General features: G+C 39.5%; 1 protein-coding gene across 4 annotated transcripts in view; it reads left to right on the forward strand.

The window, feature by feature from the left end:
• The window catches only part of DUSP16 (dual specificity phosphatase 16), a 57,722-nt gene that overhangs the window by 34,940 nt on the left and 9,288 nt on the right, over nt 1–13,494 (forward strand). For all 4 annotated transcript variants that reach the window (XM_033058246.2, XM_033058244.2, XM_033058245.2 and 1 more), the window contains exon 5: nt 9,720–9,883. In XM_033058246.2, the coding sequence (XP_032914137.1) occupies nt 9,720–9,883 (164 nt within the window). The remainder of the gene's footprint in view (nt 1–9,719; nt 9,884–13,494) is intronic.

Here is a 13,494-nt window from a genome sequence, read left to right on the forward strand (position 1 = left end):
TCAAGTAACTCTTCTTACATATGAGCCACCAAGAATTGTGTGTTGTGTAGGCACAGTAAATGTTTAATGCAAAAGTGCTGAAATAAGTGGTTGATACTCTCTTGAACTGAAAATTGTTATTTGAAAAATAAGCCAGTCTAGAAACAGTTTGTATCTCCTTAGAAATCCTTTTATTGTTCTAATTCCCAACTCTGCTCAGCTGTCTTGAAGGGTTTTTTAATAACCTGAAGCAGATTCCAGCTCCAGGCAGGAATCAGACTATCCTCAAATTAATTTCCATGATAGAAACAGCTCTCTTACAGCTGACAATTAGACCTCATGGCAGGGAGGTGTTGGGGAGGGGCCAAGCACAGGAAACTATCATGAGCTTCCCTTCCTCACACTGTTCCTCACTTGTGTGAGACATGGCTTTGATCTTCTGTCACATCTTCTGGACCCTCTGAAAGGAGTTCTCAGAGTCTCCACTCTCACACTTGCCTGTGGCTCTCATAGGAACGACCAGGACCTGGAAGGGAACTGTTCTCAGCTCCCCAGTGCATCATCTGGGCAATCACCAGTTGCATGTATCATAAGGATACTGGGAGAAATGGTTTTGTTTTCTTTTCATTTCCAGCATGTGATTGTTGTCTGTTCAAGATGAAAATGTAACCTAAACCACAAGCAAGGTGGCAGTGCACATGAGTTGAGATGAACTTAGCCACACACAGCTGGTAAGGGTTAGTTTGGGAATCTAATGTGTCAAAATCCTCCTTAAAAAAACCAGAACTTTTGTTTTAGCGTGACAAATGGCAAAGATCAGCTTTGAAAATTTCCTCTTATATTTGTTTACATAGTTAGGATGGGGATATTTATGGATGCAGAAACAACTAATGTCTTTAAAACCACTGGAGAAGGAGGATAAGGAAAAAAGAGGGAAGTATAAGGAAATTTTTTACTACTGATCTATTACAGTTAAGTGCTTATTTCATGTGCTTATTTTTTACATCTGTTAAAGCACACACAAGAAACCTTTTAGGATGTGGGGTGAAGGAGAATTGGGTAGATTCAGTCTTACAGAAAGCTCCTTGGAGTTTATTGATATGTGGCTGTAGGAAACTAGATAAAATATGTTGTCTCAGCAAGCTGATGACTAACTCTCATAAATGTTTATGGCCCATAATGAGGGCAGGGGTCAATGTACTGTGTAAAAAGGAAAACCTTTGGACTTGAGTTTTCCCTATGCCACTAAATCTGGTTTATTTAAAATAATGACCTTAAATAAACATTTTGGGGTAGGAAAATATTTTTTGTTGGGATAGAATAAGGAGCAATTAATGAATATCTGAAATTCCTGCCTCTGTTCTTGTTGAAACCCCCCATTACTGAGCACTCAGTGAGGTGGTTTTTTATTTAGGTTGTGCATAAAGGTGCACCCTGCCCTGGAGGTTTTTTTTCATTGAAGTAACTCTTGTAAATACCTCAAAGGAACCCTTACCAACTAGTTTAAGATCTTGATATAGCCTCATAAAAATATTTATAATCTGGTGAGGAATGTTTTCAGGAATTAAATACTCCGTTTGGTTCTTAATTTTTAACAGTGCACAAAATACTGAAATGTGGACACCAAAGACTTAATTCTAGTCCTATCATGGCATCTACTCCTCTGAGTTAAGTAAGATTTAAACATAGGGATGTCATTTGATTCCTTCTCATATGTTGACAATTGGGTTTACTTGTAATGGAGTTTTTTCCCCTAGTTAATAGTGTTATGATTTTCCTGCTTGCTCCGAAGAAACGGGAGAGACTAGTGATTTTTGCTTGAATGATCGTTATTAAGGCAGTAAACTTCACAAGTCCTGATTAAATTCTATTCCACTATGTGAATGGAAGCATTCATATTCTACTTTCCTTAAATACTTGTTCTCCCCTGCTTTTAATCTGGCTTAGTTCTGCTTATGCAAGCACAGATGTCTTCATGACAGTTACCTTTCAAATGTTTCCTGTGAAGAAGGTGTTGATTTTTTCAACTTCTTTTTTGTTCAGGAAAAAGACTAAAACCTTTCTGTATATACAAACTGCCATAAAAATTGTGATAGCCTAACACTGAAACACTGTATGCCTCCTTCTCAAAAACAATGGTTGGTAGGGAATTTCTTTCTAATCTCTTGCTACCCTTCTGCCTACGAAAAATAACAGTAGTAATGTGATGTAGTGGATTCTTCTTTCACTAGAGCTCTCTGACCAACTTCTGCAGAGCACAAAGGAGTAATAAGGAGAAATAAATAAATTATTGGGTTTTTATTCAGTGACAAATGCTGGGGTCATAGGCAGTGGACAGTAAAGGGTACCCTAGGCAGAATGAGTTAAGTGAGATTGAACAAAAGTCCTGGAAACAAAGCAGTGAGTGATTACCCAGACAGTGTGGCAAAAGGTATGTTTTAGCTGAAACTTCCCAATTCCTTGTTTGCCTCTGACCTGTCCCTCACCTGGCATGGTGTGTGTACTAAATGGAAGACTTGCATGGAGGATCCAAGGAGAAGGAAGCAAATCTGGAACTCATCTTCAGCCTTCTTTATCCTGACTTTCGTTTTAGAAATATTTGAAGTTGGAAGCCCATTGAAAGAAATCTTTAGTATAAAAATAGTGAAGTATCTCTAGGCTGCATTCACCATTGTGTTGTCTTACTTGCCTAAAGAAAAACAAGATAAGAAAAGCTCAGTGCTTTCTCCCTGCTTTATCTCCAGAAGAAGCATTCCTTGTGGTAGGGGAGCGGGAAATCTGAAGAATATTCTCTTGTAGGTAGAGCTGGTAATTTCCATGTACTGAAGGGACCAGGGCTGTGAGACAGGGCTTTTTTCCCAGTTTCTGCAGGCTCCTGTGTCAAGTAGGGCTGCTATGTGGTTCAGTGCGGACTGAAAGAAGGCACAAGTTTTGATAAGTCCTGGCAAACATCCTGACACCTTTTAAAATTTGGATTTGGAGCTTTATAACTTTCAGTTGTGGCTTACTGATGTTCTGAGTGTTTCACACATGTAAGTCTTTGCACAGTACCCCAGCACACCTTAAAATGGTGGTGTCATCAATTAATATGATCAGGTTATCTGCAATGTGAAATAAGTATAGTGAGGATGAGCTGTTAAATATCCTGCCAGCATTTGGGAGAGATTGTTGCACAATGATGCCAGCTTTCCTGATGTTCCCACCCATTCTAATGGTTGATTCCATTAGAAGGAAGCCTCTAATGAAAGAGGTAAAAATCTTGCTGAGGGAATGCAGTATTCCCCAAGTGGTCCCATAACCCATGGAGTGCTGCCAGTGTTGGTGGGGAGGAGAGGAGAGTAAGAGAGGAGCTTAGCTCTGAATTACTCCCTTCAAAACTCTCCTTCCCCAATCAATTTTTAAGAGAGCTTAGAAAAGCTAGTACCCTTGGCTACAGCCAGGCCTCTGTGAATATCCTCCCACCCTCTGTACTTAAAATGCAATTTTCAGTGTCCATTTAGTGCCATAATTGTTTTAAGCACTTGAAGAATGGGAGTAGGGTTTATTACTTTCATATGTGTATCCACTTGCTGTCTTTTGAGAGAGAGCAAGGTTTGACTAGTGTAGGGTTCACATAACATTTCTCAAACCCAAGAATAACTTGTTAAGTTTGCTTTTGTTTTGGATACCTCTGGATGCTTGTGAAATTTAATTGACTGAAATTTTGGTGCAGGTTTTTTGGTTTTTTTTCCTTAAAGGCAGAAAGTGTGGGTGTCCACTCTGTTCTTTGTACTTGCCGTGCCACTTGGAATATGGCACTTGGGTGGGATGGGAAGCTTGACCCCATTCTCACACATCTCCCCTTCCTTGTTTGCTTAACCTGCCTATTAACCTTGTCTTACCAAAGGCAGAAACCCTCTAGGGCAAAGCACTTCCCTTGCTACTGTGCTTGTAAAACACCTGGAATAACGGGGCCGCTTTCCGAACGGCACCGGAATAAAAACACCCCTGACTTTCCCAAACTGTGAAACCTTGGATCCTGTGGAAGGACTCCCCGAGGCTGAGGAGGGGGGGTCAGGAATGAGATGGGATGAGGCTCTCCAGCCTGAGCTTATGTAATGGAAAATGGCACGGGTCCCTGTGGAGCGGAGCTGGAATGCAGGAATTGTAACGGCCTGTGGAGGTCTGCGGCTCGTTTAAACAGAGTGGAAACATTGCAGATTCATAAAACTTGTGAGTCAGAAAGTTTACAGCTTTCCTTCCTTACAGCAGGGAAAAAAATCTATACTGCAGCTTATAGATAAACACATTAATGTTCGACGGGAATGTCACTGGGAAAGAGTGCAAAGAGCCTGTGAGGCAAAGCAAACCTAAAACTTCAGGGTTTGTGTATTTTGTCTTTGCTATAGTGCTGTTTGATTTATTTTTTTTAGCCTAGTTTTCAGTAACATTATGTTCCTGGCCTGGCACTAATCAGTATTTACAGTAACAAATTCTAAATTGCTATTTAGAAAAGGAAAAAAGCCCCAAAAGCTAAATATGAGTTACTCCACTGCATACCTTTGGTAAATACAGGCATTTGGTGAGGTTTGCTTAGAATCATAGGGCCTAAATATTATGTTTTAGAAGTAGTTGTAAATTTTCCTGCTTTTTTATTCTTTATTTCCTATCAAAGGGAAAATAAAATTTAAAAAAGGGGGGGGGAAGGATAGCAATATAATATTTATTAGTATGTGGCTATATAAAATTATGAATAATTAGTACTCTTAATGAAGAAGCAAAATCTTCATTTGATAAAGGTGGAACCGTCTGTTAAATCCACAAGCTTCAAAGTCTCTTTCTTGCAATGCTGTCCTAGTACATGCATGTAGTCTTTGGTTTTCTGACTCATCACTTGGGTCTCAGACCTTTTCCACTCCCTGCTTTAAAGTAATGGTTTTTGATGCTGAATTAACACTGATGTACTGGCAGACAACTAGGTCTTGTGGGAAAAGGAAGGAAGTAGCTTCTAGTCTGTTTTCAAGAATTCATTGAAGAAAACCAGTTTCTCCCTTTGGCTTTTTCAGAACAGTCAGAATCCAAAGCAGGGGAGAAAGAAGCAGTATCTGATTAGAATGGCACTTCAGAAAAATGCCAAAGTTTGCTCTGTTACCAGTGTGCCTTGTCTGTGGTCTTTTCAGCAGATTCCATGTGAAAAAAGGACACATCCACTGACTCTTACATCTCCATTGAGAGCACCAGGCGGGATCCTCGTATGCCTCCTGGGTGAGGCACATGGAGCTGCAGGGCCAGCTGGAGCTGCAGGGATCTTGTATTAAACACTTCCTAAGCTTTTCTTAGCCTGGAGTTTTAGGCCCAGCTCTTAGGAGTTGATTTTTTTTTTCCTATGTGTTAGAAATATATGTAGGTTGAGAGATAGGATGGATGTATGAGGGAGCATCTGCTGTCTGTGATGTGAATGAAGAATGTTGCTTGCATTTTGAAAACTGATTTTTTAGTAACTGATGCTTCTATTTAACCTTTTTGCTTTTCCCTGGGCCAAATCAGTAATTAGTATGTTCCCTGTGAATTTGCCTTGTCTAATTATGGTCACATCTCTGAATGGTTTGACATCCCATTGAAGGAAACTCAAAGACCAGGAGGAAGAAGAGAAACCAGTGTGACATGGAACATAAGAACCATCCACCTGTCCTGTTATGGTGTCATTTAACTGGAAAGGTTTTATTAAATATTGGATAAAAACAATGAAGTATGATCTGCACTTCTCAACTTTGTACTAAGTGTTCAAATCCAGACCTTTGGGTTTAACTGATCTTTCATTTGCAGCCCTGCAGAGTGGTTAGCAGAGCTCTGTCCCTGATTGCAGCAGGGCAGCTGGCAGCACTGGAATGCTTCTGCTCTGTTTCCACAGAACACAGAGAAATGAGCTGCAGTTACAACTGCTTGTGCTTCTCAGAAGTCATTCCTCCAGATTAATTTATGATTTGTGTTTAGTGGTAGTTAAACTAAGTAATCATAAGGGTCTGGATGGATTCCATTCCCTCAGTGAAAGGAAGCTCTTCCCAAATCAACAATACTTCTGTATCATTCCTTGCCTCCTGATCCCATACTTTCCCTGCCTCTTCCTGTTTCTAGCAAAGTTAATTGGGGCTTCTGTTTATATAAGGATTTATGCAGTGAATCCATAAGGAGGAATAACTTTTACCGCAGAATTTTGCTGAATTTTTTTTCATCCGCTCTGGGTTTGGCCCCGTTTTGTTTCCTGAGCTGGCTGAGAAGGGAGCTGAACTTCTGCTACCAAGATTGCCTTAGAGATCATACCTTTATGATCCCAGCTGTAGTTAGGGAAGCCTTGATCAAAGGGAAGTCTGTAGTCACTACTTTGCAGAACCATAGCAACAGGGCAATCAAGTAGTTTACTGGATCTTGCCAGATTTCTGCTAATGGATGTGGAGGCTTGTAAGCAAGAAGCAATTTGCTGTAAGGACTGGGAGGTGTTGGGTTGTCTGCCACACACAAGGGCTGCAAACCAGAGAGCTTTTGGCACCTTGACATGGTTTTGTAGAGACATCCTGTTGCATGTCAAGAGAGCTGTTTCAGCTCAGCTTACCACTAGGAATACAGAAAACTTGTGTGGTTCAGAGCTATTGAGGAGAGAATATTTTGGAGTTATTTGTCAGTCATCTATTTCCAAGGCCCAGTGACACTTATCAAAGAATTCAGTAAAACTCTATTAACCCAGTAGCTCTGTTAATGATCTGTGGATTTTTGCTTTCCTTCCCCCCATAGTTTGAACATGCTCTTGCAATTGATTTATGATTCACATGAGGCTGGAGCAGTGGTAGGAGAAAGGGTGTTATTTAGAAACTAGCTCCAGAAGAAAAGTATTTTCTCTAATTAAAACAAACTGCACAGTGCTGCCAATGGCCCTGTTCCAACTGAGGTAGGTAAAAGATTTAAAGAAAAAAATTGCCTTCCTGCAAAGGTCATCCCAAAATTATGGAACTTGAAACAAAACCTGTTCCATTTTTCTTTTAAGGCTCAATTTTCTGTTCTGCATTCCTACCTGTAGACTAAGTTAGTTTTCCAAGTGTTTAAGATTTATTTTTTGAAAACTGCTTCATTTACAACAGAAGTGTGCAGGCAGTCTGACTGCTTAAAATACTTTCCTCATAAGAGGCTCCTCATGTAGACTGGTCATAGAGTTCAGCTTTGGGGACTCTGAGGAGCCACCATCTGTGTTAGGAAACAGAGACATTTCAAATAAATCCCTTTTCTCTATGCATCTTTAGGTGCTGAGGTTTTTTTTAAAAATAAATTTCCCTATCCCTATGTATTATAAAAATATGTATATTTTGTAAGTTAGTGCAAGCAAACAATGATCAGTACAGTTCTTTTGAACAGAAATGAGTCTCTGCCATGACAGCTCAGTGATCATACATGTGGGTGCTGTTGTTCCAGACCCCTGATAGTTTGTGGCACTTAAAGAAATTGGTACTTAAGCAGGATGCATATGCGAGTGTTTTCTTGGTCCGGGATTTGCTTGCTTGTGGGCTTTTAAAGCAATTTCTCCACATGCACTGACCTAGAATGGGTTTTTCGTATTGGGAAGTGCCATAAATCAAAGCCAGATTCATTGAAAAGCTACTAACCTTTTAAAGACCTGTTCATAGAGGATGGCAAGGAAGACAGCTTAATATTTGAAACAAATCACTGGTTTTGTGCTTTCTCAAATCAGTTCAGTACAGATACTAACACTAACACAAATTATACACAGAGGAAAGGAAGGTTCACTTGGTGCACCTGTAATGCAGGCAGTATAATATCAGACTTCAGAGATTTCAGAGTTTTGTGATTGCAATTCATGTTGTAAAGGTACTGAAGCAACAGGTTTCTAGGAAAGCATGTGAAGAGGAAACATGACTTTGAAAGGATGAATGCCTTAGAGGGAGTATTGAAGCATCTAATCTTGAATCATTTAAATTGACCTTGATAGAATCCTGGAATAAAAATAATGTAAAAGAGTGCTCCTTATATTTATCATGACAGAGCATGGGTTCCATCTCCCCAAAATCTAAGGTGTTTTGCACATTAGCTTCCTGCTTAATTTTTTGTAACAGGTTTTACACAGAAATGGGACCAATCCCCAGGTAGTTGGGAAGAAACCTTTTTCGCTGAATTTTTCCTATGCAGTCTTTTGCAAAGACAGCACATGTGTAAAATCTTTGCTTGTGCAACTTCTTTGTAAGGACTTCTCTATTTCCAGCCATGTCAGTGAGAGAATCCACAAAGCAGCCAACAATGCTCCCAGGAAATAAAGGATAAGCAAATGAAACCAAGGCAAATATTTGATTTCCTCTTCTTCACCACCCTCTCAAATAACTGCTTAAATTCAATCTCAGAGGTATATGCTGCCTATAAATTCAAGGAATGCTTCCTGTAACAGAAAGGAAAACATTAGGCCATACAGAAGAAAATTTGGCAAGTATGTGAGAGAATTGTTTTGCAAACTCTTCCTCTCATTCAATGGAGCAAGCAGGATCTGTGCTCCTCGTGGGCAGCACCTTAGCTTGTCTAACAAAATAGTTTATTTATTTATTTATTTATTTATTTCAGGACACTGAGCAAGAATTGCTGTTCATAAAATGTTTGCTTTGGAATCTACTTGCTGGCTTGTTTTATTAGATAAATGGGTTGTTACACACTATTTATTTGATGTTTCTACATTTACTAATGATACAGATTTTAAAATCTAAAGAATAGGCATAATTCAGGCAATGGTAATGCAAGTCCTGGCAAAACACTACATTAGCTTATTCCTGAGTAATTTTAATTCACATCTTCAAACTGTAATCATAGTGAACATAGCATTTGGCAGATTCAGCACATCAGTGCTTCAATTCCTTGGTGATAAAAAGGTGCTCCATTCTGAACAGGTTATAATTACTCTTCCTTCAGTTAAAACTGTGCTCATCTAGGAGGAAGGAGCTGGGGATTTTCACTGTACTTTGCAAGTCTTTCCTTTGCTTCACCTCCCCCACTTGAGCTGGAGAAGCCTTGCCTTGGTGTGGTTTTGAAAGATGAAACTTCTTCCAGTGTCATGGATGAAATACATTAATTGTGGGGCAGCACAAAAAGCAGGATTTTAATTAGTACTGTAGGATTTCAATTAGTAATGTAGGATTTTAAAAGTAAGCATTACTTAAATGCATATTAATGCTTTTACCAAATGGAGTAAACATGACTTTTTCTTAATGAACTCTCAGTATAAATGTGATATGGGAGAAGGAAGTGTCTAGAAAGTACCTTGCTGGGGTGGAGACTAAAAGGTGTGCCTGCTCATGGGGTGGTGAGTGCTGTGCCTGTTTTTCTGCAGAATCATTTCCACATTTTAAGAATAGAAAGAAGCATCAAAAACTTCTGAGAAGTGAAGGAAGAGAAATAAATGTTGCAGGCAGAGTGGGAATACATAGCCAGACCTTGGCTGCTGATGTATGGTTCCACAGGAAGATTTGTATTTCTTCTCATATTTGGGGGAGCAAATCAAGAATTACTGTGCATTACAAGGATTACTGTCTTTCTCATTTTGTCTGGAGAACCACAAAGCTGACCTAAGGAAAAGGCACATGTACTGCTTCTCTGCCAAGGTTTTCCTGCTGCCCCTCAGTGCTTCCCCATCTCCCATGCTAAATGCTGCTCTCCCAGAACTGGTACAGGCATCACCACATTTGTAGATTAAATACCTGCTCTTCCTCTCACAGGTGGATTTGCTGAGTTCTCCAGCTCTTTCCCTGGTCTCTGTGAAGGAAAATCCACACTCATCCCTACTTGCATTTCTCAACCCTGCCTACCTGTTTCCAACACTGGCCCAACTAGAATCCTGCCTCATCTCTACCTTGGGTGTCAGCGAGATGTCCTCAACAAGGTGAGCATTGTGAGTGCCATGTGGGTCACTGGAATGAGTATCTGATCTCCAGGGATCTTCCATCATGGTGCATCCTTACAGCTCTGACACAGCTCAAGTGGATGCAGGTAACACACAAGCCATGGAAAGCTGTGGGAGAAGCAGTGATCCACACACCACATAATTAATCCATGGGTCATGTAATATGAAACTTGGGCATCTTTCTCCTTCATCCTGGGGCAGATGAAATGTTAAATTTCTCAGTAACCTATGGACCAACAACAAACTACCACATCTTCAGGTCAAGTACATTCCTGTCACAGCTCTGACCAGCTTGTTTTGACAGGTCATGGAAGTTGACACAATTATATTCATGGTTACAGCAGGACAAAGGAAGATTGTCTGGTTTTGGAATTTTAAAATAGCATTTAAACATCATGAATTGTATAATAAGGGATTACTGCAAACAAATCTCTGTGCACCAACTGGAATCAGTGGGGTTGTTCAAAATGAGCTTTTATGGTGGTACTGCATTAAGAAACTTTTGCGGTTTCTAAGTAATTTACATTACCAAAAATCAGTGATTTCCACTTGTAAAGAATAGCAAAAAATTTTTATACTTAAAGTAGTCAGCAAAGTTATCAAATATAGCACTTGTATCAGATGTCTAAGAGAGCTTGTCTCAAATTGCCATGGGTCTCTATTGCTGTGTATATTCACACGTTTGCCTTCATGAGGAACCAACTTACACTCTTCCAACCTGCACCTTGGGTCCTTTCAAAGGGAATTTTTATTCCTTGTGCATGTGCCCTCTTGCCTCCCATGCTCTCTGAAGTCCTATTCATTAGATGAATCCCCAACAGCCTTCATAAGCTGCCATTAAATACATGGATTGTGGAGAGGGAAGCAGTGCTTCACCCTAGAATATTGCCCTAATTATGTGCAATTTAGGTGTATGGCTTTTTATCCATATACAAACTTTAAGCCAGGAGTATCACAAGTAGTCCTGCAACTGGATAAAATTTATGTACTTTGACCATTTTAATTTTCACTGGTTTCTTCTATTTTGCTCCATCCCAGTCTGGCCATTAATAGGCTTGTGATTTTTCACAATCATTTTAAGGGGATTTTTGACACACAAGCAATCATGTAGGAGGTAATTGTGCTTTGGCAGAACACACAGAAATGGAGGATAGTCAGCAGTCATTGCATCTGCTTTATCCTTTTAAATCTTCCTTGTTTTTACTGCCAGGTAGCAAGTCAGGCATTCAATCCAGTGATTCACTTATGATGGATGTCAAAGCAGCTTATTACTCTTCCTACCACAAAAGTAATTTATGGTCCCTAGACAAAAGGCACCAGGAACTAAGTAATTTTAAAAAATCTCAGTTGATAAGGAATTAGATGTTTTTATGCTGTTTGTGTCAGTGTATCTGCAGTCTTGGTGTCACTTCAGTGTGTGTCAAAGGAAACCCTGCAGCACAGATACTTTGGAATTAGTGCAAGAGCCCCAGGAGCTGGTCAGATTTGTACTTGTTCACATGTTCTTGGGACTGAAAATCAAGGATTACTGTGTTCCCATGCTGTATGGAGAACCACAGAAATGAGAGCGCATCACCTATTCAGGTGTTCAGGAAGTTCTTACCACCGGTGTCATCCCTGACAGTAAATTGTTTTGGAAGTTCTTCCATTAGTGGCCTCTTAGATTTCTTACTCATTTTTAGGAGACAAATACAAATCTTTTTATTTCAGATCTACTAATTTTTTGTACCTTTTCCTCTTCCTTGTTGGCTGCACTAAACTAGACCTGAGTGCCAGTGGCTTATCTACATCTTCAGATTCCATGTTTGCCTCTAGAAAATGCAAAATGGCTTCCATCTTTAATGCCAGAAAATACTAAGAAACCATGGCAACAAATTATAATTTCTACCTCTTAAAAGGCACTTGATGTTGTCCCCAATACCAGCAACTCCCAGTTTCCTGGGTTTAATCAATTTCTGGATTTAACTAAAAGTTAGAGGTAGCCACACAGTGGCACATTAGAAACATGAATAATGGATCTCTGCTGCTCTTCCTGCAACATACCTGGCTTCTGGGAAGCCTGGATCCTGCACAGGGGCACTGGGGAGAGCAAGGAGAATGGCTGACTACACTCATTGCCCAGAAACACATGGCAAGAAATCTGGGAAGTAAAGAACATTGGAAAGCAGAGGGCCAGAAACAAAAAAAAGCAGAGACAAGTAGCAAAGTGCTGTCTCTGTTAGGACAGTCTAGGAGCTGGTGAGTGGCCACATTTGTATGCTGTGGTTTAATGGCCTTGCTGGGGCTACTTGGGACAGGAAGTCAGCTTTCTGCTAAGATTAAAATAGCTCTTTCCTATTAAAATCCAGATTTAAAAAAAAAAAAAACAAAAAAACAAAAAACCACCCAACAAATTGCTGGAAAATTCTAATAAGATTCCACAAACTTAAGAGGTAGTTGTATACTAACCTTATTTTTGCCTTCAAGTGCTGCGAGTTCTCATGATTCCTTCCACTCACTAGACATACCAATTTCTCTGAAATTAAATCATCTCAAAAATATCTGCAAGAAACTCCTAATCAGCACTACTGTTCAATCTAACGCATTAAAGATCTGAATTTTCATCGGGTTTTATCAAGATGAGCTTATCTTTTCAGAATCTTTATAAGTTTATCTCTGAGTGCCTGAGTAGGGAAATGCTTCTGTTGTTGCAGAACAATCTGTATTCATGACCTTTTCATGATACTAATACTATTTACCATTAATACCCCTGCTGAAATGCTTTATTTAGAAAAGATGTGCAACCACAATGCTTGGTTTCTGTCCTTCAGCAAAACTAATGATTAATTCAGGAAAGTCTTAGGAGAATTTTAATTTTTTTTTTTGCAGATTTCTTTCTAAATGCTTAATTCTGAAAACATTCATATTTTTGCAGTGCTGCTGAAAACACCCTAAGAGTTCTAAGAGAAAAGTTTGCTTGTTTTGGGTCTCAGTGTACTACATTGTGGTTATTTTCCTATGATAGATTGGTGGCATTGTAAGACAGTATTTACTTTTACAGAAGATCTTCCTTGCCCTTTGTGAAAGAGAGGAAAATTGCATTCTAACCTACACAGGAGTGTCACACTGAAAGTCAGTGTGACAGAATGCAATCTGTAGTGTGGTTATGGGCCTGAAGGAGCTTCCTCCTTACACCTCATGGCTTGTACCAGCATTTAAAATGTAAAACTTTCTGCCTTTCCACTTGCATAACTATTCTTTTCTTCTAGACCTGGATTTTATTTCCTGGAACAAAATAACATTTTAAGGTGCTATTAATTTTCAGATTAAACAAGTCATAAAATGTAAATAAGCTTACAAAAGAGCATTTACCTTCTTTTCACAGAGTTGTTAGTATTAGGATTTCTGGATCTTCCTCCCATCGTAATTCACTTTTTCCTCTTGGGTGCCTCACAATGAAGGCACTGTTATGGTTATTACACTGGAGCATGTCACTGTGGGAATGATTGATTCTTCAGAACAGAAAGAAACATAACTTCTTTCTTTAGCCTCAGTCTGAAAGACAAGCACTAATATTTTGGGGTGGTTTTCTTGGCTTGCAGATTTCGGAC

Source organism: Catharus ustulatus, chromosome 4 (genome assembly GCF_009819885.2).
Source record: "Catharus ustulatus isolate bCatUst1 chromosome 4, bCatUst1.pri.v2, whole genome shotgun sequence".
Taxonomy (NCBI): Eukaryota; Metazoa; Chordata; class Aves; order Passeriformes; family Turdidae; genus Catharus; species Catharus ustulatus.